This window comes from Notamacropus eugenii, chromosome 4 (assembly GCF_028372415.1).
Source record: "Notamacropus eugenii isolate mMacEug1 chromosome 4, mMacEug1.pri_v2, whole genome shotgun sequence".
Classification (NCBI taxonomy): Eukaryota; Metazoa; Chordata; class Mammalia; order Diprotodontia; family Macropodidae; genus Notamacropus; species Notamacropus eugenii.
In genome coordinates, this window is record NC_092875.1 from 57,037,724 (window position 1) to 57,062,969 (window position 25,246).

The following is a 25,246-nucleotide window of genomic DNA, read 5'->3' on the forward strand; positions in this document are numbered from 1 at the left end:
AAGCAAAGTCATTTGATTTCCTCATCTGTAAAATGGACATAATAAAAGGATCAGATAAAAAAACACATATAAAGTAAATAAATGGCATATAAATGGTAATTACTGTTAGGCTGTTGTTTCCCCTGAGAGAATGTGAGCTCCTGTGAGAACAAGGAATTGTTTTCTGTCTTTGTATCCATAGTGCTTAGCAAACTGCCTGGCACATAGTAGGCACTTTAAAATGCTGATGGATCGATGAATTAAAAATCAGAGTCTCACTGTCAGTTGGTTTGGAGCAGGGATGTTCATTTATTAGGAAAATTGTAGGGGGTTGGACAAGATATCATCTGAGCTCCCTTGCAGCTGGGAATGTCTGTGACTCTGGGAACAGGCCTCTGAACCCAGGTCTGCTACCCTGTTCCCTTGGGCAAATCAACTTGCTTTTCCAAGTCTAGATGATCTCCAGGTTCCAAACCCTGCAATTCTCTAAGTACATTCCCTGGATGTCTCCCTGGAAAGGGCAGGCTGGCTCTCCCTGGCATCAGATCTTGGGATCCTCCCTTACCCCCCCAAAAAAAACCTCAGGGTCATTCCTGGGGAGAAGGTGCAAACACAGCAGGGAAGCCACAATGCTGTGACAAGGGTCAGAGGGAAAGAATTGCCCCCACCAAGGGAACACATGCAGGGGGTACAGGAGGGGATCAGAGAGAGAGGTAGCTCAAGGGCCAAATAGAACTTAATGAACATCAGAGTATCAGTCCTCTTCTCCTCATCACTAACCAAAAATTGCTGACCAAGGTTGTGGAGCCTAGGGGTAGCCTAGTATCACAAAGCACTAGATTTGGGTTCAAATGCTGGGTTTTTGCCACTTGTGATCTTGGGCCAAAAACTGAACCTCCCTGACCTTGTTTCTTCATCGAATGAAGGAGCTGGACTAGAGATGGTCTCTAAAGTCCCTTCCAACATCAAACTGTAGGCTCCTGTGAATCCTTTCCTCTAATTCTGGATCATTCTGCCTGGCCTCCCCTCCCCGCTCCGCTCCTTTATTCCAAGAAGAGGTTGGGGAAGTCAGCCTGGGAAGGATTAATTTAGCTACTCCCTAGGGCTCTTCCCTGACTTCCTCTCTATCTCCTTCAAGTCCCCAAGCCCACAAACCTCCCAAGGATGGTGAAGCATCTTCTGGCCCCCAAATCATCCCCCCACCCTCACTCACAAACAGGCAGCTTCCCCATTGGACAGCAGGGCACATCGGCCTCCATTCTCACAGGGACTCTCTCCGTCCAGGCACTGGGAGGCTGTGGGGAGAAGGGAAAAGGATAGTCCATCAGTCTATTCTAAGAAAGGCACCAGAGGGAAACTGAAGGCAGAAAGAGATACATTCCTCTCCATACACAGACACACAGACACACACACACACACACACACACACCCCTCCCAACTCCCAAATAGGAATGGCCCTGGGGCCCAGACATCCTGCCTTTCTCATCCATGCTCTTGGAACCCAGACTTTCCTAGGCTTGACTCCTATCCCCTACCCCCTTGAGCCAACAGCTGCAGGCTGAGGCTACTGGGAAGAAGGAGATTTGGGGGCATGGCAGAGGAAGCATCCCCCTCCCAAACTTAGGGAAGTTCCCACGGCCACTACCCCCTACCAGCTGTTTGGGCAGCCTAGGCACCATTGTGCTCTGCAGCTGTTGCTACCACCTGGGGCTCTGTGCCCCCCACTCTGGCTAAGCCTGGGGGCAGGGAGTGAGGTTGATCAGAGGAAACCTCTGGCAGGGGGAAGGGTATATAAAACCAGTGCCAGCCAGATGTGGGAGGCTCCCTGGGGCCACCTAAGCTGCAGGGGAAGAAAATATGGGATGGAGCAGCTAACTGAAGGCCAGGAGTTAAGTTCTAAGGGAGGAAGATGTCCAGAGTCAGGACACCTGAGGAGGGGTGGGGAGAGGATGCAAGGCTTGGGGAAAAGGGTGCCTCTGTCCTCTGGAGGGGAAGGATGAGAAATGTTTGTAGAAGACTGAAAAGAGAAGAGACATTTGGTTTCCACTTGTTTATAGCATGACCACAAGACCTTTCTCCCAGAATTCCTGGTTACACCTGCATCACTCATCTCAAGCCAGCCAATCAGTCCTTTAATGACACCTCCAGTGTCTGTTATTATCATCTTCACTCCCATTTGTACACCTCTATCAGGTACCTTTCCCTACTCCATACAGTCCCATGTGGTAGATGGTGCCAGATTAGCCTTTCTTCTTAAGAGAAGTTATTCAAAGAGCTTACGTCACTTTCCCCTAGCCACACAGCTAGAGTGGCTGGTATTTGATTGCCCAATCAAGCACCATGCTGTAGGTTTTCTCAGCCAAGTGTGGACAGAGTAAGTGGACAGTGCCTAGGGTGGGCAGTGTTCTTATGGGGCACTCTATATCTCGTAGCCCAGGGAGACAGGGCAATGATTGCTGCGTAAAGTGGGGAAAGCAGGAAAGCCCAGACTCAGTTTTGGACCAAGTTTCAGGACGAATTCTGCCACTAATTTACTGTGTATGACCTTGGGCAAATCAAATGACTTCCGCTGGCTTCAGTTTCTTCATCTGGAAAACGGATAAAATCCCACTTTTCTTTCTCATGCCACTTTTAAGTAGGATAAGAGTTGAATTTTCTCAGCCTTCAGGGAGTGGGGTTTTTTGTTCACTTCCTATGTGCCCCCTGCTCCAAAAGTGGAGTGGAGGAAGTTAAACGGGGTGGGGGGGAGGCATCTCAGAGCTTGGCACAGCCTTTCCCAGGCTACTGTGCCAGGAAGATGGGGCAGGGCTGTGCCCTGGAGAAAGGCTACAAAAAGTGGGGAGGGCAGAACCGAAGCCCAGGGATCAGCTCCATAGTCTCTCAAGTCCTACAAGTTCCCACAGAAGTGCCAGCCAGGGGTCGAGGCCCAATGCCCTGCCCATTGGGGTGGGCTGGCCCCAGCCCCCTGTATTCTCCAGCCCTTTGGTAACCCCCCTCCCCGCCGAGCCGCTAGTAAGACCCAGGATGGGCCGCCGCCCCCGCATCTGGGCTGCGGCCCCGCAGCTGCTGCGGACTCCCCTCGGCCCCCTCCCCTCGGGCCGGCCAGCCAGCCCGGAGTTGGGGAGGGGGTGCGTACATTCCGGCATTGTCTGCGAGAAGAAAGGGCCAGGACCGAGGCGAGCGAGCCGAGGGGGAGGGAGTGTCTAGACGGCGAAGCCATTGTCCCCGAAGGGGGGAGGGGGAGGGGGCAGAAGACCCCCGAGCTCCGAGCAGGGAGTTCTAGGGATTCCCCCACTCCTGGCCCTGCTCTCCCGCACTCCCTCACCTCTGGAAGAGCACATGGGCAGCCCCGGACCCTGCCGCTTCCCAAATCCTTCCCACACCATGCAGGGCACGGGGGCGCGGGGGGAGGGTTCCCCGGGAAAGTGGGAGGGCCAGAGCCGGAGTCCGAGCAGGGGAGCGAGGAAGCGGCCCGGAGGGGGAGACCCGGGGAGACCCGCTCCGGGCTCCGGGCTCCGGCTCTTGCCGCGCTCAGGCCCTGGGAAGAACTTTGCTCTGAGTAAATAGAAAGTGGAGAACTTCTTCTCCCGCAGCCCGGACGACCCCCTCCCCCCGCGGCCGCCCCTCCCCCCGCGCCCCCAGACCAGCGAGCCCGCCGCCGCCGCCGGCGACCTGGGCCGGCCCGCATGAAGGGGCCCTTTGTGCCGGGGCCGCGGGGCCCCGCGGCCTCCCCCCGAGGAGGGGGAGGAGGAGGGGGCGCGGGGGAGAAGGGCTGGCGGCAGAGCCCGTTCCCAGGCTCCGGGACTGACCGCAGGGCAGCACAGGGCAGGGCAGGGGGCGGCGAGAAGAGGGGGACGCCCCCGTCGGCCCCCCAGCCCCACTCCCCTCCCTCTCCCCCCAGTACAGGAGGAGGGAGGGGGTGCGCTGGTCTGTCCCACAGGGCTCGCGATTTCCCCCCTCCGCGCTCGGCCGCAGCGCCCCCGCCCCCCCTCACCTGCAGCCGCAGCTCCCGAAGAAGCCAGCAGAGTAGTGCCCAGCAGGCAGATGCCCAGCAAGCGGACCGCCTGGCCCCGGCGCCCGGACCCCATGCTGGTGCCTCGCCTCCCCTGCCTCGGGCTCCGGGAGCGGGCGGCGCCTTATCCAGCCATGGGAGAGAAGGGGGGAGCCGCGGGCTAAGCCGGAGCAAGTCCCCGGTACCAGCTCCGCGCCTCCAACTTCGCCCAAGTGAGGCCCGGCCCCGCCCCCGCCCCCGCCCCCGCCCCCCAAGCCCCGGAGGATCCCTCCTCCCCTTCTCTCCCTCTCCCCTCCTCCTCTCCCTCCCCTCTTCCTCCCATCTTCCTCCCTCCTTCCCTCCTCCTCTCCCCTCCCCTCCTTCTCCCCTTCTCCTTCTCCAACTCCCCCTCCCCTCCTCCTCCCCTCTTCTCGGCAGTGCTCTCCTTCTCGGGGGCGGATCCCTCCGCAGACCAGCTTCTACACCCCTTCTGGCCCCGAAGCCACCATCTCCCCTCCTACCCCGTCTCCTCTTCCCATTCCCTGCCCCTCCGACCTTCTTCCTTCCCCTCTCCCCACCCTCTCATTCCACACACCCCCTCCCTTCCCCACCGCAGCTCACGGTCCTGTTTCCCCCATCCCCTAGAGCCCTCCCCTTCCAACCACCCTCGCCGAAGAACTAGTCTTCCATAGAGGTTCTGGAACCCGAGATCCCCTGATGAGGGGAGGGGTCATTTTGAAGAGATCTGACCACACTTGTTCCTACTTCCCGTGAAAAAGTCAAGGTCCCCCCAGCCTGGGGTCGTAGGTGCCGGGGACATCTACTGGATCATTTTCCTCCTCTACTACAAACGCTACTCGTGGCTCCCCGTCGCCGGCAACGCATCATTTTCCCAATATGTAAACTGAACTAGATATTTTCTGAGACTCTTCCAATACTAACATTCAGGGTTCTCTATTCTAAGTCCCCCTCAGCTCTGAAATAAAAAGATGAGTTAATAATGATAACAAATGAATGATGGTGATAATGGTAACAGATTCTGGCTGTGGAGCAGGCACTGTGCTAAGTGCCGGTGGTGGAGATACAAATACCAGCAAACATGACAGTCCCTATCCTGAGGGATCTTAAGTTTAATTGGGGAAAACAAATTTGGGGATCACAAAAAAGGGGAAGTGAAAAGAGGGGGGTAGAGGGTGCCAGGTATTAAATGTTCTAAAGATCTTTCCAGCTTTATCATTCTATGTTGTATATCCTAAGGGCATTTTCAATCCTACAATCATAAATTACTTTATTCCTCTAAGGACCAACCCAAACATCTCAGCCTAGCACCTGCCAGTTTCACCTGAAATCTACTTTTCCATCCCTTTCTCCTGTGACTCCCTAACAGGCTCTCTACTAGCTCTAGCCAGATGAGTATTAACAATGACAGTAATAAAGGTTGACATATCTCTCGCACTTTTTCTCCTCATTGTCACCACAGTCTGGGGAAGTAGGTATTTTTCCTAGTTTATGGGTATGGAAATTGAGACTCAAAGAGCCAAGTGACTTGTCCAAGGTCTCCTATCCAGGGCCCTGTTTTTGGGGAAGGGCAACCAACAAAGTGGAATGAGTGCTGATTCTGGAGTCAGAGGTCCTGAAATCAAAGCCTCTCTCTGATGTTTACTGGGCAAGTCATTTAAATGCCCTGGGCCTCAGTTACCTTATCTGTAGACTAAGGTCATGTCTGGTCCTCTATTATTTGTTATTTCTTCTGGTCTATGTCCAGGACTCTTTTTTCCCCCATTTTATCAAGGCTAAACTCTTCTCTGTGATCCCCTGCATACACACACACTATACTTTTGCCTTCCTCCTCATCACTCGACTCTCCTTGGTGATGCCCTCCCAACACCCCCCCCCCCCCATACTTCCTAATCTTTTCTCTGTCAATCCCAACCCTATTTATCTTTCAAAGCCCAGCTGAGAGAGATGGGAGGAGATGAGGAGAGGAGAAGAGATGAGAGGAGTGGAGAGAGAGAGAAGGGAGGAAAGAGAAGAGGAGAGAGAGAGACACAGAGAGAGAGAGACAGAGAGAGAGAGAGAGAGAGAGAGAGAGAGAGAGAGAGAGAGATGGATCAGGAGATGCAGGAGGGAAGGTAGTAAAATCTCTGAAGGATTAGTTCTTCAGCTGAAGGCCCACTGTCTCTAGGAAGCCTTCCCTGACCATGGTAGCCCTACAAGAATCCTTCCCTCTTCTGAGCAATTCTAGAACTTGGGTTGGAAGGAAGAACTAGAGGCAGAGAAAAGGGTCACAAGAAGGATACAAACAAAGTTCTTTGGGGGTTCACACTGTAAATCCCTTGAAGGCATAGACTGGTTTATATACTTCTCTGCTTATGCCTTGGACTCCATCCCCTCCAATTAATCCTTCAGAGATTTTGTTACCTTCCCTCCTGCATCTATTGATCCATCTCTTTCTCTGTCTCTATCTCTGTCTCTGTCTCTCTCTCTCCCTGCCTCCTGCCTCCCTCCTCTCCTTTCCCTTTCCTCCTCCCCTCCTCCTCCTCCTTCCCCTTCCCCTTCCCCTTCTTCTTCTTCTTCTTCTTCTTCTTCTTCTTCTTCTTCTTCTTCTTCTTCTTCTTCTTCTCTCTCTCTCTCCTCCCTTCTCTTCTCTCTCTCTCCCTCCCTCCCACCAAGATTTTTAAATGATTAACCTAAAACTATTGTCCTCACATTCATACTACTAATTCTCCCTCTTCAATGACTCCTCACTCTAATTTTGCATGTTAGCAAGAAGCAAAGTAGTGCAGTAGATAGAGTGCTGGACTTGGAGACAGGAAGACCTGTATTCAAATCTTGCCTTAAGTATTAACTAGCTATGTGACTGTGAGCAACTCACTTAACCAGACTCAGTTTCCCCATCAGTAAAATGGGAATAATAATAACCATCACCCCCCCCCAGGGATATTATAAAGATAAAATGAGATAATAGTTATTCACAAACCTACAGTGCACCACCTAGCTAGCTAGCTGCCTGCCAATTTTCCCTATTTCTTTTGATGGCACCACCATCCTCCCAGGCATACAGGCTGAAAAAGATCATCTTTGATTCTTTCTTTCCCCTCCCCAAGGGAGCTCCATCTCTAAGTCCTTTCACAGAATTGCAAAATTTGAGAGTTGAAAGGATCCTCAGCAGCCAGTCATTTAGCCCACCCCATGAGCAAAAGGAATTCCATTTGTACCCAACAGGTGGTCTCTCCAATCTCTGCCTGAATACCTCCATGAAGGAATGCCCACTCAGCAGCTCTGTAAGGTGTCCCATGATACTTTGGGGTAGCTCTGCTTGTTACAATGGAAGTTCAACAACCATCCTAGCTCTATTTTCAAAACACACCCCTGCTCCCAACTCTGCCCCCGGGACCAAAAGCTACTTCTGCTGATCAGTCATGTCCAACTCTCTGTGAAACCATTTGAGGTTTTCTTGGCAGAGATGCTGGAATGGTTGGCCATTTCCTTCTCCAGTTCGTTTTACAGATGAGGAAACTGAGGCAAACAGGTAATTGATAGTAATTGTCTGAGGTCAGATTTGGACTCAGGAAGATAAGTATTCCTAACTCCAGGCTCAGTCCTCTGTGCATTAGGGCGCCCCCTAGGCTCTAGGGTAATCCCTCTCCCACACCACAGTGCTTTGGGTATTTATTTGAAGATAACTGTTAAGTCTGTTCTGAAGCTTCCCTTCCCCAGGCTAACCCCATGGGCTGGACACAAGGCCCATTACCATCCCACCATCCTCCTTGTACCCTCTCCAGCTTCTCCATGATGCCCTTGGTCATTTCTTCTGCCTCTTGTCTCTGTTTCCTTCACTACTTATCCTGCTACCACTAAAGTTCAACTTCTTATCACTTTTCTACTGTACTATTCATTCAGCAAATATTGACCAAGCACCTGCAAAATGTCACTGGCATCATGTCAGTGTGGTTAAATGCTGGAGATACACAAACAAAACAGAAACAATCCCTTGCCTTCAGGGAGTGTACATTACACTTCAGTACAAGTAAGTAAACATATCATGGCTCACTCCTCTTCTCTCCCCATCCTTCCTCTGACACCAGACAGCAGAGTCACCTTCCCAAAGCCCAGTTCTAATCCTGCCCCTCCCCTGCTCAAGCACCTTCAAAGGCTGCTAATTGCCTATAGGGTGTCCAAGTTGCTTAGCCTGGCCTTAAGAAGCCATCCGATGTCTCCCTTGAATCTTCTCTCTCATAACTTCCCTCTCTGACTTCTCTGTTCCAGGTCACCCAGGCTACTAAGCATCTCCCAAACCAATCTGGTGCTTTCTTTCTTGCCAAACTTTGTTTCTGTTGGGTCTTGGTTCAAATTCTGATTCGGCCAATTATTACCTACCACCAGGAAATGTACTACGAGTGCCTACAAGGCAAGTCTCAACTTGAGCCTTAGCTTTCTCAACTATAAATGAGGAGATTGACCTCAAAGGTTCTTTTCAGCTCTGAATCTATGACCCCATATCCCCTGCTCCTTGAATGCTTTCTATTAATTGAAACCATCATCACAGGACATCTCCAGTGGTCTTGACTTTTTGTCCTGCTGCTGGACTTCAAGGACTCTGGAGGGGAGAGTGAGGCTGCTGACTTTGTGCAGCTCTGCCAGTTCATGAGTAAGTTGAGAAATCTTCCTTGTGATGTTATTGGTCTTCTTCAACATTATAGGAAAAGTCCAACTCAAATGCCATTTCCTCTGGGAAGCCTTCCCGGATTCCCCTTCCCCACCCAGTGCTTCTCCCTTCTTTCTGATCTCTCCCTGGCGAATTCCTTTTTAATCTTTTTTTGAGGCAATTGAAGCTAAATGACTTGCCCAGGGTCACACAGTTAATAAGTGTCTGAGGTTACATTTGAACTCGTCTGCCTGACTCCAGGGCAGGTACTCTATCCATGGCACCACCTAGCTGCCTCCCTCCTGAATTCTTAACTGAGAGTATTTCCTATCCATACCATTCATTCTGTTCCAAGTCCATCCTGTCTCGGGTCCAAAATGCATGGGGCTATGCTTTGTCCTCTTTTTAGAGCATCAGCTCTTTGAAGGGAGAGTGCATCCCAGACAGTTGTTCCCTCCCCCCACCCCAATACAGATCTGGACACATTGGGATGCTTGGTAAATGAATGGGATCAAGTCCATGATCTCATGAGTGAGGGCACCCTGCCAGGACACAGTCCCTTCTCCATTCTACCTTCTTATCCTGTATGATGCCTGTCCTCTCTGGCATCTGGCACAGAAGAAGGGAACAAAAAGTTATTAAGCACCTACTATGTGCCAAGTGCTTTTCAAAAATAATCTCATTTGATCTTTACAGCAATCCTGGGAGGCAGATGCTATTATGATCCCCATTTTACACTTGCAGAAACTGAGGTTAAGAGGCAGGGTCACCCAGCTGGTGTCAGAGGCTGGATATGGGTCCAGAGAGCAGTCCACTGTGCCGCCTAGGGTCTCCCCAACATGCTGGAGTCCTTCCTCCAGTTCTTTCAATATTCTGTCTATAACAGAGGAGCAATAACACAATCCATCTGTTTTTCCTCCCTCTAGCTGTGTGCCTAGCACACCTCCTTTACCCATTTGGATGTATCATGGGCCATATCTTCAACACCATTTCTTGCAAGCAAAGCTCATGCTACAGCCATCGTGCACCTGCTGCATGTCTCTCCATGGCCCTCCCTCGGTCAGTCTTTGGAAGTCTTGGTGTTCCATGATCTGGAACCACAGAGAATCACCCAGAGACTTTATCTATTTCTTTCTTTATTCAGCCTGGACTTAGGAGGGAACTCCTCCTTTGGCAAGTCCCTCCAGTGATACAGATTAGCTACTGTAGCTTCTCCTGTTAGATGGCAGCCTGAGGGCACCCAGAGGTTAAGAGTTTGCCTAGTTAGTTTGTGTCAGAGGCTAGGCTTGAACCCACTTCTCCGAGACTCCTCAGGCTAAAGTCTCCGAGATTTTAGTTGCTGCTTCTCACTCAGGGATGAGTGGTTTCAAAAAAGGGTTCTTTGGAAGCAGTGAGCAGGCAAGAGGCTGGAACACACTTTTTCTCTAACTCAAAAAACTGTAAGAATGGCTTACATTTATTCCAAAAAATTGGTTACAAGAAGTGGGGAGTGAGGAAGGGGAGGAGAGAAAGAGAGAAATCCCAGTACAGGGGATAGAGAATGCGCTTCAAAGATCAGGGGTCAGGTAGAGTCTCCTGGAGAACTTTGTACACAGCAAAAACCACCTTGTTCAAGGAATTTTTCTGGTAGACTTAGTACTTCATTGCAATGCAAGGACTTAAAAAATTCCCAGTGGACTCTTGAGGCAAAATGCCTTCCACATCCAGAGAAAGAACTATGGAATTCAGTTGCAGAATGCAGCAGATCATTTTCTTTTGTATTATGTTTTGTTTTGTTTTATGATTTCTCTCATTCATTTTAATTCTTCTATGCAGCATGACTAAGGTGAAAATGTATTTAATAGGAATGTATGTGTAGAACCTATATAAAATTGTATGCCATCTCAGGGAAGGAGTGGGGAGGGAGGGGGGAAGGAGGAAGAGGAAGGGAAAAAAGTCTAAGATACATGGAAATGATTGTAGAACACTGAAAACAAATAAAATAATTTAATTAAAAGAAAAAGAGTAGAGTCTCCTGGGCTGGGTGACCCAGGTCAAGAATCTTGCCTTTCAATGCTCTCAAGTAGCAGAAGACTGAAGATCTGTTTTGATGGAGGGAGTTTTCTCTCTGGGACTTCCTTCTGAATGAAATCACAGGCCTAGGCCAAAGGAAGTAAACTTCCCATCCCTGGAAGTCTTTAAATGTAGGCTGGATGGGCATACCGGTGAATGTGTGCGTTCCTTTGACCAATTTAGAGAACAGCGAGGGTGAAGAGATGCCCACTCACCCCCAAACCCTTCTTTATTTGTGTAGACTTTTACTTGTGCCCTCCATCATATGAGATAAGTCCCCCTCACTCTTCCCCCTCCTCATTTTCTCCACATTATATCCTTCCCCCTGCCCACCTCCCTCCTTTTCCTTTCTTCCTTCAAGGTCATCAGAATATAACAAAATCATGCCTAGAACCTCCATCTTACTTTACTCTAGGACCCCTAATGATAGGAGGGACCTGAAGGGACCCTTGTATCATCCCCTTTCCCCTTCCCTCATGAGAATGTAAACACTCCTCATAAAGTACTTCCCCTTGTTCATGTGTATTGTTTTGTCAGTCAGTTTTGTCTGACTCTTCCTGACCCTGTTTGGAGTTTTCTTGACAAAGATACTAAAGTGCCTTGTCATTTTCTTCTCCAGCTCATTTTAAAAAAGAGAAAACTGAAGCAACAGGGTAAAGTGACTTGTCCAGGGTCACACAGTTAGGAAGTATCTGAAGTCACATTTGAACTCAGTTCCTCCTGACTCCAGGCCCAGTGCACTATTGCACCACCTAGCTGCATCTTAGCATTTTTTTAGGTTTCCCTTGTCAAAGGATGAACATTTGTAAGGACCTCTGGGATCTTCCTTGGGAGATCCTATGATGATTAATAACAATAATCTATAGCCTTTATATCCAGGGGTGAGGAACCTGCAGCCTCGAGGCCACATGTGGCCCTCTAGGTCCTCAAGTGTGGCCCTTTGACTGAATCCAACCTTCACAGAACAAATCCCCTTAATTAATTTGTTCCTGAAAACTTAACCCTTTAAGGTTTACCAAGAACTTAAAATATATGACCACAGTTGAACCTCACCATGACCCTGTGAGGAAGGGGCTACTGAATACTTTCTACAGATGTAGAAACAGACTGGGAGAGGGCAGAGGCTTTGGCCACCGCTCTCTAGTGTCTAAGGCAAAATTTGAATGTAGCTCTTCCTGATTCCAAGTATTTCACTCCATCCACTACACTACCTAGCTGCCTTTAGCACATTGAGCTTCACAACATGTATACTCCAATTAATGTGCAGCTGGGTAACGCAGTGGATAGAGCACCTGGAGTCCAGAAGACCTGAATTCAAATCTAACCTCAGACACTTAGGAGCTGTGTGAGCCTGGGCAAGTCACTTAGCCCTGTTTGTCTCAATTCCTCATATGCAAAATGAGTTGGAGAAGGAAATGGCAAACCAGTCCAGTATCTCTGCCAAGAAAACCTCACATAGGGTCTGTTTGAGTCAGACATGACTGAACAACAATTAGTGTGTGAGTTCCCTGAGATCAAGGAATATCTTTCTTTTTCCATTTGGATCCCTAGAATCTAGCACAACACAATCTGTACATATTAATTTTTCCCCCTCACTGAGGGATATGTGGTAGATGACATGTCAGACCTGGGCTCAGGAAGACAGCAGTTTAAATCTGACCTCAGATACTTACTAACTGTTTGAGTCTGGGTAAGTCACTTAACTTCTAATTCAGTTTCCTTATCTGTAAAGTGGGGATAATAACAGCACTTTCCTTCCAGAGTGGATGTTGACTTCAAATGAGATAATATTTGCAAAGTACTTTTGTAAATCTTAAAAGTGCTCCATAAGTGCTGGTAATTATTAGTATTATTCATTCATAGTAGGCTGATTGTCCCCACTTTACAGATGAAAAACTGTGGCTCAGATAGGGTAAGAGGCTTGCTTGAGGCCACATTGCTGGTAAAGGGCAGAGTTGTATGAAGGTGGGATGGGGAAGAGATTCATATATTTTTTCCCACTTAACAGTATTTTATTTTTTCCTATTACATGTAAAGATAGTTTTCAACATTCACTTTTAAAAGATTTTGAGTTTCAAATCTTTTTCTCCTTCTCTCTCTCTCTCTCTCTCTCTCTCTCTCTCTCTCTCTCTCTCTCTCTCTCTCTCTCTCCTTCTCCTCTCTCCTCCCCAAGACAGCAAGAAATCTGATATAAGCTCCACATGTACAATCATATCAAACATTTCCACATTAGTCATGTTGTGAGAGAAGACTCAGAACAAAATGAAAAAGCCGTGAGAAAGAAAAGAAGAGAGAAGATCATATGCTTCCATCAGCTTTCAGACTCCATAGCAGGATGTGAATAGCATGTTCCATCATGAGTCTTTTAGAATTGTGGAAGAGATCCATATAATGAAGCTCTAAACTTGGTGCTTGGCCCCAGGGAGCTCGCAGTTTATATGGCAAGTACATTGTGGACTTCATGGGACAGGGGCTGTATCTTATACTTACTTCTCCATATCTCTCACATAGCCTAGCATAAAACCTCTAACAATCAATATTGGATAATGGTTCTATTAATTGGTGGCCAACCAACCTAAACAGTTGCCACATTGGAGAATATGCTAAGGGTCATGGAAAGAAGAATGGTAGGTGGTCTTTTGCCAGTGAGAGTTAGCCATGAGAAGAGGTATGAAGGACGTGCATTCCAGGAATAGGGACAGCTAGAGGAAAGGCACAAAGATTGACATTGTTAAAGCTAGCAAGAAGGCCAGTTTGGGTGGACTATGGGATGCAGGGAGGAGAGTAATGTATATTAAGGCAAGTAAGGTAGATTGGAGTCAAATTATGAAGGACTTTAAATGCCAGAAGGATTTAGATTTGATTCTAGAGTCAGTCAGGAACCACTGGAATTTACTGAGTAGGGAGGTGATAGAGTAAGAGTTATGCTTTAGGAAATTCACTTTGGTATCCTGGGAGAAGGATGGAGCCTAGGTAAATGATGAGGAGAGACTTGAGGCAGGGAGCCCAAATTAGGAGGCAATTGTAATTGTTTAGGCAAGAAGTGACGGAGACCCAGACTGTGGTGGTAGCTATGTGAGTAGAGAGAAGGGAATGGAGGAGAGTGTGATAGAGAGAGAAAAATGACAAGATTTGGCAACTGATATGATTTATGGGATGAGGGAGAATAGACTGGGAAACTAGGTAGTTGGGAGTATGGGTGTAGAGTCTTTAACAGGAAATGGAAATGTTTGCAAGAAGAATGTGTTTGGGGGGAGGGGAAGATAATGAGTTCAGCTTTGGACATGCTGAATTTAATATGGAGGTACAGTGACTAAAGTATCAGTCCTGGAGTCTGGAAGACGAGTTCAAACCTGGCCTCAGACACTCACTACCTATGGGACCCTGGGAAATTAACCCTTTTTACCTCAGTTTCCTCATCATAAAATGAGCTGGAGAAAGAAATGGCAGACCACCCCAGTATCTTTGCCACGAAAACTTCCAAATGGGATCATGAAGAGACAGAAACGACTTAAAAATAACTGAGCAATAACAATGAGACATGCATGTCAGACCATGTGGTGGCCAATGGGAAATGTAGAACTGGTACTCAGGAGAGAGACGATAACCGGATATATGTATATGTGGCACCCTCTAGTGGCACTCCTCTTGAGGGGCATTCAAATCATGCATATAGATGTCCCCTCACCCAGGCTTGGCGTGCCAGCAGATTTTCTCTGCCTGTCTATAGAGGAGTGTGTAGAAACTTGAGCATGGCAGAGATTTCCTCTGCCTGCTCCTGGCTATGTATGATTCATCCCTGAGTTGGGTAGCCCCATTGGTTGCTGAGCTAAAAGAACTGATGACACAGGGTGCCACACCCAGCAAGCAGGAGATGAGGCAGCTTCTGGCTGGCCAGAAAACACATTGTGACTTCAATCAAGAGGTGAGAGAAGGAATGGTCCTTCTCTACCCCAACATAATGGCACCTGCTCCCTACAGAGAGTATGGACTCAACTAACCAAGCTTGTCCTGGAGACCTCTGACAACATCCATTTGATCTACCATGCTTACAAAGCAGAAGCAAGACCAGGCTTGCTACAAGGAAAGTGTTGGCATCAGAGATGGAGATCTCCAGAAAAGATCTGGCTTAGATCCCACTTGGCTTCGGGACAGACAATGGCAACAAAGGTGAAATGGATAATAAGCAGTCAAGCAAACACTTTGTTCCAATGAGGTTGAAATATTAGGCTCCTGAATGATTGTACTGTTAATTACTAGATTCTCTTCTAATCACTCAATTATTCTTTATTGCTTAGCATTCCCTTTTCTGTGTGGGAATAAACCATCTGTTCTATATCTGATTCATATTTGTACCTTGGTTACCTTTTCCCTCCTTTTTTCTCCTTTCCTGGTTCAGTGGAAAGGGAGATGATCTTGGAGTCAGGAAGATTCATCTCCCATCAAATCCCACCTCTGACATCAACTGACCATGTACCCCAGGGCAAGTTGCTCCATTCAACTCTCTAAGGCTTAAAACTGAAAAGCAGGTGCTAATCTGCTATAGTAAAAGGATTTCCTGACTAGGAGTTTCTTAGACTAATTAAATCAAAGATGGAGGAATAAATCATTGGTCAGGCATCATGGCCCAAGCTGCTTGTAATTCCAGTTACTAAGGAGGCTGATAGATGTCTTTAGTGACTTCTGAGTTGTAGTTGGCTCAGCATCGATAATGGGAGCCCTGGGGAGCCTCAGGGAGGGACAATTTGGCCCCAGTGGGAAATAAAGCAGGTCAACACCCCCATACTGATCAGTCATGAGATCAGGCCCATGAGTATCCCCTGTACTTCTAGTCTTGTTGAGATAGAGAAACCTGGTCCTCACCCCACTCCCCAATTTGGTAACTTTGGAGAGACATTTCAAAGGACTCATGAGATCAGAAGCCAGGTTACAAGGCCTTAGGATGAGAGTAAGAAGAAAGAAAATGGAGGTAACAAATGTAAACAGCTATTTCTTGCAGTCTGGTTGGGAAAGGGAGTTTTGACTTAAAACAACTGGGAAAAATGGTAAAGTCTAATGAAGGCTTTGTTTTGATTTGGTTTTTTAAGGGAGAAATTTGGACATATCTGTAGGCAGCAGGGAAGGAGATAATAAAGACTAAAGATTAGAGGAAGGGTGGGTGACTGGGGTGATTGTGGAGGCAATGGAGTAAAATAAGAAAATAGAATCAAGAGCCCATGTCAAGGGAACAGTTGACCTTAGTGAGGAGAAGAGCTACTTTATGAGAGGTCAGAGACATGGGAACATTGGAAAGGTTATTGAGAGGAACAGATCATAGAATCACCAGATCATAAAATCTGAGAGTTGGAAAGGACCTCGCTGGTCCCCCTGAGACACAAAAGGAGTCTTCACTATAATATACCTGACAAGTGACCATGCAGTCTCTGGGCAAAGACCTCCAAGGAGGGGGAGCCCCCCCACACACACCCCTCTTGAAGTAGCTCATGCCATTTTGGGACAGATCTCACTTCTATTCCATTTTTCTTGACATCAAGTTTCAACTGATTCCTTGGCACCTTCTACACAGCATAAACTTACCAGGTCTTCCATCTGATCCTTATAAGACATGGACTCCAGTCCTTTTTCCCTACTGGACACTTTCCACTTTATCAGCGTCCTTTAGGCATCCAGAATTGAACCAGAATTACTGTAGGTAAAGTCTGATGAGGACAGAGGACAATAATGGGCAGCCCAAGATGGTGCTAGATGTTGGTCTCTTCTCTTTGATGCGCTCTTCTCTCTAGGTTTTTCAGAACACCACCCTCGCTGGCTCTCCTCCTACCATTCCCTCTCTGTCTCTTTTGCTGGACCACCATCCAAGTCATGCCATTCCCACTGTAGGTATCCCACAGTGTTCTGTCCTAGACTCTCTTCACGCTCCATACTAGGTGATTTCATCTGCTTCCATGTATTTGACATATCTATGCTAGTGATTCTCAAATCTGCTTGTCCTGCTTTCAATTCTCTCCTCCAATTTCATATTTCTAACTGCCTTTCAGACGTCTTGTTCTGGAGGACCAGGAGACATCTTAAACCCCACATGTCTAAAACTGAACTCATTATCTTTCCCCCTAAACCCTCCCTACCCTTATCTTCCCTGTTACTGTCAAAGGCAGCACCATCCTCCCAGTTTCTCAGGTTGACAACCTAGATCCCAGTCCTGACTCCTCTCTATCTCTCACCCCCAATCCCCCCATATCCAGTTTGTTGCCAGGGTCTGTTGATTTCACCTTTGTACCATCTTTCAAATAGGCCCCCTTTCCAGGACCTCATCACCTCATGCCTGGACTACTGAAACAGCATACTAGTGGATCTGCCTGCCTCAAGTCTCTCCCCATGCAGCCATACTCCAACAGGCATCAAAGTGATTTTTCCTAAAGCATAGGCTCGGAACACATCACCCCCTACTCAATAAACTCCACTGGGCTCCCTATTACCCTTAAGGATCAAATACACAATCTTGTGTGGCATTAGAAGCCCTTCACAGCCTACCCCTACACACACCTATTAGGCAACACTGATCTAGTGACACAGGTCTCTTTGCTATCCTTCCAACAATACTCAATAAATATTTATTAAGCCCCTCCTATGTTCCAGGCACTGGGCTAACCGCTAGGGATACAAATAAGAAAAAGAAAGAGAACCCCAGCCCTCAAGACTCTTGTTGTCTAATGAGGGAAGGCAATACATTAAAGAAAGCTGAAAAGGCACCAGAGGGTACCCAGGTGATGGTGAGGGTGAGAGGAGATGATATTACATGTCCAAATAAAGCAAAGCAGCTGCTAGAAAAGTTGGTTGGAGACTGTGAGCCCTTTATAAAGGGAGAGCTCAAAGTCTGGGAGGAGTTTTTTTTGCTCCACTCTCCAGCCCTCCAATCAGAAGGGAGAGGCAAGTGAGGGCATGAGCCAAAGTTGCAGTAATCTCTGGGATGATGAGATTTCTAGTGGCGAGCTTCTCCTGGAGGAAATATGATGTTCCAGAGATGGGAAACCACGTAGAGAGCAATGGGCTGGAAATGAAGGGACTGACACTTTGTCTCTCGGCTCCAGACGGTTTCTCTGGCTGTCCCTCATACCTGGAATGCTCTATCTCATCTCCACCTACACTTCTTCTGTAGTTCCATCTTCTATAGAAAGCCCCTCCTAAGCCCTCTTCATTCTACTGCCTTCTCTCTTTTCATTATTTCCTATTTATCCTGTATGTAACTTGTTTGTATATATTCACTTGTCATCTCCCCCATTAGATTGTAAACTCCTTGGAGAAATGGGCTGTCTTTTGCTTTTTAATTTTTTGTATCCCTGTTATTTAGTACAGTGCCTGACTCGTTGTTGGCATTTAATGAATGCTTTTTGACTGACTGCTATCGCATTGCTGACTCAGCTAGCTCTAACAGCCCACTCAATCCCCAGGTCTTTTTTTCAGATAAACTGTGATCTAATCATGCCTCCTCATATCATACTTGTGAAGTTTGTGTTATTGTTTTGTTTAACCCAAGTGCAACTGCATCTCTTATATATCTTATTAGATTCAGCCTCAGGCTCTTGCCTGTCAAGATCCTTTTAGACCTGACTCTCTCATTCAGTGTGTTAGATATCTCTCCCAGTTTTGAATCATTAGCCAATTTGATGAGTATACTACCTGTGCCTTTTATGTAAGTCAATGATAAAATATTAAACAACATAGATCCCTGGGGTATTCCACTGGAGACCTCCTACCATGTTGACCCTGAAGAATTAACAACTTCTCTTTGAGAGTGGCCATCCTACCAGTTCTGGGCCTAATTATATTTCTGACTGAGCTATATCTCTCCATCTTTTCTGCAAATACATTATGAGATACTTTATCAAAAGCTTTGATGAAAATCTAGGTAAACTGTGTCTATTATAGCATCCCCCTCATTTCCTGGCTTAGTCATCCAAAGGGCAGGCAAAGCAACCTAGCTGAAGCAGCAAGGCAGCCTGAGAGATAAACATGTGCCAGGCAAGTTAAATCACCACCATCACCACCACCTTGACCGTCATTTTACCACTGGAGACAGCCCAGGATATGAACCCAAAGAGCTTTAGGACAGACAGATCCCAACCCAAACTATCAGATATGCCTGCAGCCCAGCCCCTAGCACCATCAGTGAGGGAAAAAATAATTCTAGCACTTAGCACAGTGCATGGCACATAGTACGCACTTACTAAATATTGATTGACCGGCTAGGGAGAAGAGGCCCACCCTTATTTTAACCCTACACAATAACTGTGACCAACCATCACTAATAGCCAGAATGGCACAGAAGCCCTGAGAATGGTAGCGCCCTGTCCCCCTGAAAAACTGGACCTGCCTCTAGACCACTATTCAAAACTCTCATTGAGAGAAGCAGCTCCCGTGGAAAAGTGACCAACTATTGCCTTCACAGAGCAGGCAAGTCAATCATCCTGAAATAACAGGAGACCCTGAAGAAGACATAGGAGGCAGCAGGTGCCAGGGAAGTCAAACCACCACTGCCACCTTAGCTACTCACCAGACAAAGAAAGTCCAGGACTCTGAGCCCAAGAGTCTTAGGAATCGTAATGCTTACACCTATGCCTGTGTGTGTGTGTGTGTGTGTGTGTGTGTGTCTGTGTCTGTGTCTGTGTCTGTGTATGTGTGCGTATGTGTGTGTGTGCGTATGTGTGTCTGTATGAGAGAGAGAGACTAAGAGACAGAAACAGAGGCAGAAACAGAGAGACAGAGTGGCAGAGATAGAAAGCATGAAAGATACTCAGAGAGAGCACGAGAGAGTTGGAGAGAGAAAGAGGAGCAAGAGAAGGAAAGGAGGGAGGGGGGAGAGAAGGAGACAGACAGAGAGACAAAGATAGAAAGTAGGAGAGACACTCAGAAAGAGCATGAGAGAGATGGAGAGAGGGGAAGGGAGGAAAGAAAGAGGGAGAGAGATGGAGGGGATAAGAGAGGGTGGGAGAGAGAGACTTTCTACCCACTCCACCCCCCACCCCCAAATGGTTCTTCTGTCTTGGGACCTCAGACTTTTCTCCTTTTACCAAGTGATCTCACCTGGCAGCCTCTGTGGGTCTATTATATCATTCTTAGGAAGACAAGCAGCTTCTTCCTCTCCAAATCATCTAGCTTTCTCTTCTTCAGGAAGAGTCTCCAATCCATTTTTAAGTTCTATCAGCATAGCTGCCTTTTCCTTCCTTTTCTCCTCTGCATCACCCTCTTCCATTCTTGATAATCCTTTCACTATACCACCAAGATTTGAAGTTTCATGTCTTTTTCCTTTAGGAATATTGTATCCTCCCCAACAACCTGGGCATTCTTTGGGACTCTTCTCCTTCTCCTCCAGGAGGAAGATCAGCCTATAGTTAGAAAGTTATGGAAGAAATGACATCTACAATCATTGCACAGTTTCCTCTAATCTCCGTAGCGGTTGAGATTTCTAGTCTTGTTTTTGAAAAGTATTTGTGAGTGTTTGTTTACAACTCAATCATAAGCACCAGGTAAAACTTTTACAGCCAATTATCCCTTCCTAATAACTTGACAGCACTGCTGAAATTCTTTTTCTTGGTCCCACCACCTCCATGGACATAGACACACCCACCTCCCCTTCAGTCTCAAACTCCTCTCCGGTCTGTGGCATTGTCTGCCTACCAATCTCCTCCATCAATTTGCTTCATGCTCTCTTGTCCTACTTTTCTTATTTCATTTGCCTTGTCTTGCCAACTACCTTCTCCTTCCCCTTCTTGTATCTACTTCTTCTGGTTCTCCTCTCACATCCTCCTTAATCTTTTTTATATCATCCTTAACTTGAACCTTCTTATTTTTAAACCCAAAATTAGAATCCAGGGTTACTTTGTACACAAACAAGTTGTCTGGTTTCTCAACAGCTTTGTATGGATTGGTTTTTCATTAGTCTGCTAGCAAAGTTTCTCAACAGAACTTTTGTCTCTGTACAGTAGAAGGGAGCATGTGCCGTCACTGTTTTCTCCTTCAGGTGGGAGTTGTACTGGTCACATTTCTATCATTTCCATCCCTCTGAGATTATACCCAGTTTATCCTGTCTATATCTTATTTGTGTGTATTTGTTTGAATGTTGTCTCCCCTAAAAGACTAAGCTCCTGGAGGGCAGGGACTATCTTTTGCCTTTCTTTGTGCTCTCAGAGATTACCACAGTGACCCACAGTAAAGGCTTAATAAATGCTTGTTGTCTGACTAATTGACTGATTCTGAGACTCCAAATCACAAATCACACTTTTTTTAAGTGTAATTCTTATTCAAGAATGAGCAAATATGAAAGAAATGCCTGGGGCATTTCTGGTAGAATTGTACAGGCTAGTGCTAGAAAGGCCATATCTTGACACCATACCCCCTCCCCCAGCTTTTGGTTCTAGTCTCAGGGTTCCTACCACTAACAAAAAGGTATAATCCAAACACTCAGGCTAAGGAAGAGGGAGTAGCTAGGTGGTGCAGTGGACGGAGTACTGGGCCTGGAGTCAGAAAGCCCTGCGTTCAAATCCATTTCCATCTAGCTGTGTGAACCTAGGCAAGTCACTTAATTTCTGTTTGCTTCAGTTTCTTCAACTGTAAAATGGGGTGATAACAGCACCTACCTCTCAGGATTATTATGAGTATTAAATGAGATAATATATGTAAAGTACCTAGCACAGTGCTTGGCACACAGTAGGGGCTATATAAATGTTTATTCCTTCCCCCTTTTCCTGCAGATGAGATTAAGGGGCATCGTTCTAGACTTCTTGATATCTTTCAAACTAACATTTCCTTGGGTCACTTGCTCTTAAAGTCTCTTCCTGGTCAGAATCGATCCTAACAGCGAATCCATGCACTGAAAAATATTTCTACTATACTTTAGTAATTATGGATGCTTTTTGTTATGTCAGTCATTGCATCTTTAAGTGCTATGTTCCAGGCACTGTGTTAAACCCTGAGAATATAAACATAAGTAGAAAGAAAAACAATCCCTGTCCTCAAGGGATGACAATACATAAAAGGAAGTGGAAAAGATGGGGGGAGCAGGAGAGGAGGGAAACAAAGGTATTTAGCATGAGGGTGTGGTAGAGAAAGTCTTGGATTCCTGGCTGACCTAGGATCCCTCCTGTTGTCTAGTCTATGTAAATAATACTAAATAGTAACTGTTTCTCTTTTACCCGGGAACGCTGAGGGTCTTCCTCTCCCAGTTGGACTTTTTTTTTTTTATTAAAGGGACCATTCCTTGAGTAACTACTTAAAGAAACCTATTTATTGAATGGGCATATCTCACTCTAAGTGAGAATGTGGTAAGACCTTAGCCTAAAAGGGCCAGGGTCTCCCATTGCATCCTGGGCCATTTCCAGTCATCCTGATGAATATCTGGTCACTGGACCCAAATGGCTCAGGAGGAGAAAGTGAGGTTGGTGACACTGCACAGCCCTCCCTCACTCAAAGTCAAGAGAAAAGTCATGTCATCATCTTGACAAACACAATAACAATAACAACAAACATCCCTCCTAAAAGGGAGGTTCTGGGAGGAGCCATCCAATTTAAAGAAGATGCTACAAAGGTAAAGGGCACTTCTAATATGTGAATTCCAGGGAGGGAGTGAACTTCCAGGATGAAGATTTTTCTGGGTTATGGGGAGGACGCTTTTAGGATGGTAAAAGGAAGTTTGGAGCAATTCAGAGAGGAATGAGAGTCTGGCTTCTGGTTGGATATGCCTGCACATATTTGGTTAAACGAACAGTCACCGCTAACATGTAATGTTTAAAATTTAAATTAAATTTTCTCTTTTCGATAAACAGAAATCTATTTTCTCTCTTTCCCACCTCACTGGAAAAAAAAGGAAAAAACAAATTCCTTGTAACAAATAAGCTAAATTCCTTCATTGACCCATGTTCCAAAAACGGGTCTCTGTCTCAGATTCACCCTGAATCCATTTCATTCTTTAATCTCTGCCAGAGATCAAAAGTCAATGTAAACAAGTTCCAAAGGCTTGCTAGTGCTTCTGTGCCCCAAATCTGCAGCATGAAGAGGCCCCAAATTTCTTTACACACACACACGCATGCACAAATGCCCATACACATGCACACACGCACACACACACACATTTCACACTTCTTAGTGGTACCTACTGCAATCTCAGACCATTCACTTCCATTACATACTAGCACTGGGATCCTCTCTTGACCCATGTGTCAAAAGTCATCATGTAGTGCTTTCAGGGCTAGAGAGGAATATGCTCTGGTGCTCCATTTATGGGACCAATCATAGTTCAGTGCTGCCCTCCATCAAATTTCCACCATTGTTTCAACAGTAAAGTGCCTTCAAGTCCTTTGTGGTTGTTGAGTTGTTTGAATTATGCCTGTCTCTTCAAGACCCCATTTTGGTGTCTTCTTGGCAAAGATACTGGATTGGTTTGCTATTTCCTTCTTCTGCTCATTTTGCAGATGAGGAAACTGAGGCAAGTGGGGTGAAGTGACTTGCCCAGAGTCACATAGCTAGTAAGGGTCTGAGACCAGATTTGTACTCATGAAGATGTGATTCCAAGTCCAGTGCTCTATCCACTGCACCCCCTAACTGCCCCTTGAGTTCTTTAGCATGGCAATTATTCGCTTCTTGGCTTGTAATGCTGAGGGACCAGTCCCTAATCAACTATCACCTCTTATTCTCAGGCATCTACAGATTAGATGGCAAATAAAGTTTAGTTTCATGAAACAAGGTTCATGTCCCCTGCTGACATGCCACCTGATGGAAATCCCAAACACTCCATGGCGCTTCCACTTGGCAGTGACCTTCTGCTTAAGGATCACATTTAGCTTTGACACTTTCTTTCAATATCACTGTAGCTTTGTTATGGGTTTTAGCATAGGGCGTCTTCTCCAACCTGTAGTTGTATATGGTGAATTCATAACTGGCTAATTCTGGAATGCAACCTCCAACTTGGAAATGGCCAGAATATGTCAGTAGAATTATTGTCAGCCTTCCCTTGATATTGGGCACCATACAAGTAGATTTTGAACTTTTCTGTGTTGGCAATCCACTTCCAAGCTAAGTACTCCTTTTACAGATGAGGAAATTGAGGCAAACAGAGTTAAGTGACTTGCCCAGAGTCACAGGGCTAGTAAGTGTTTGAGGTTGGATTTGAACTCATGAAGATGAGTGTTCTTGATTCCAAACCCCAGTGTTCTATCCACTGTGCCACCTAGCTGCCCATTCCTAATATTAGGAGACTTCTATGGTTTTTAGTATTGACAATGTGAAAGTACATTGAATTCTCTTTAGCCTGCATCTTTTAAAGAGATTTTCCCATGTTTAATGTATTCAAATCAACCAGTAATGCTAACTTAAGCAGTAAACATGCCAAATAATATCACCATTGCACAATAAGCCAGGTTATAGTTCATTAATATGTGGTGCATAAGCAAATGTACAAATTGATATCAATGTAACAGAAGTAAACTCAGGCTCACAAAAATAGCATCAACAAATTTCTTTCATGTGCCAACATATAGCTATTAAACGTGCAAACATCCTGAGGTCAATCAGAACCCTTACTCATCACGCTCAAAGTCATGTGAGCTGGATGCCTTATTAGCACACAATGTCAATAAAACATTTGCTAATTAGCATTTTCATGATGGATAGATTACAGAAGACAGAATTGTCCCTAGAGGAGCTGAGAACAACACCCAACAAAATGGAAAATAAAGTAGAAGTAAAGGACTTTCTGAAAATCAGAAGTCTAAAAATTATAGTTCACAAAAAAAATCACACTTCTATAAAAGGAGATATATATATATATATATACATGCATCCAAAAATGAAAACAAAATGGAAAATGTATTCATAAAGAATTGGCGGGATAACTGGCTCAAAGCAGAGAAAAGACTAAGTGAAATAAAGTTTCCAGAGTGGGGAGGTAAAAATTCCATTGGAGGCCAAACAAAGCAAAACGAAACATAAAGCAAGACAAAGATTAAAATTGGATTTAATGGAAAAAAATCAATGAATAAGCACAAAGATATTTGAAAATTAAACAATGGACACATAAAAGTACAAAAAAAAAGTTAACAAGGCAAAATTTCCTTTAGCCAACATCAACAAAAGCTCAAAACTCAAAACCACCACTAAAATCCCAATCTCAAGAGAGGCTGAAAATAACTCTACAAAAAGGCTAAAATGTAAATTTCACTAGCAGAGGAGAAAGCAGTAGAAAAAAGGAGAAAATAACATTTCAGAAATTAATTCCCAAGGATGAAATCTCCACATGTAGCATGACTACAGATAGTAAAGCATGGGGTGCCCCACCTCTTAGGGGTGTGAGGGGTGACCTCAGTGGAATACAATCACCCGGCAGGATTGGTTCTTTTTGGGTTCAACTTGGGTGTGCCTTAAGAGCTTACCTTGATTAGGTCTGGGGTACAAACATATTCTATGGCTCTGTGCTTATCACTTCTGTTTATTGGAAACTTGCACTATGTCTAGGTGCATGATCTTAATTCATCTCTCTTGTTTTGGGGACTTCCCTAAGGGCTCTGTGTCCACTCTGCCCTCCTCAG

General features: G+C 46.0%; 1 protein-coding gene across 1 annotated transcript in view; it reads right to left on the reverse strand.

Annotated features, from left to right (window-relative positions):
* Positions 1-4,209, reverse strand: part of NOTCH3 (notch receptor 3) — a 34,699-nt gene extending 30,490 nt beyond the window's left edge. The window contains exons 1-2 of the mRNA XM_072601164.1: positions 3,974-4,209; positions 1,193-1,274 (exon numbers count right to left, since the gene is read on the reverse strand). Of these exons, the coding sequence (XP_072457265.1) occupies positions 1,193-1,274; positions 3,974-4,067 (176 nt within the window). The 5' untranslated portion in view covers positions 4,068-4,209. The remainder of the gene's footprint in view (positions 1-1,192; positions 1,275-3,973) is intronic.
* Positions 4,210-25,246: the final 21,037 nt, after the last annotated feature.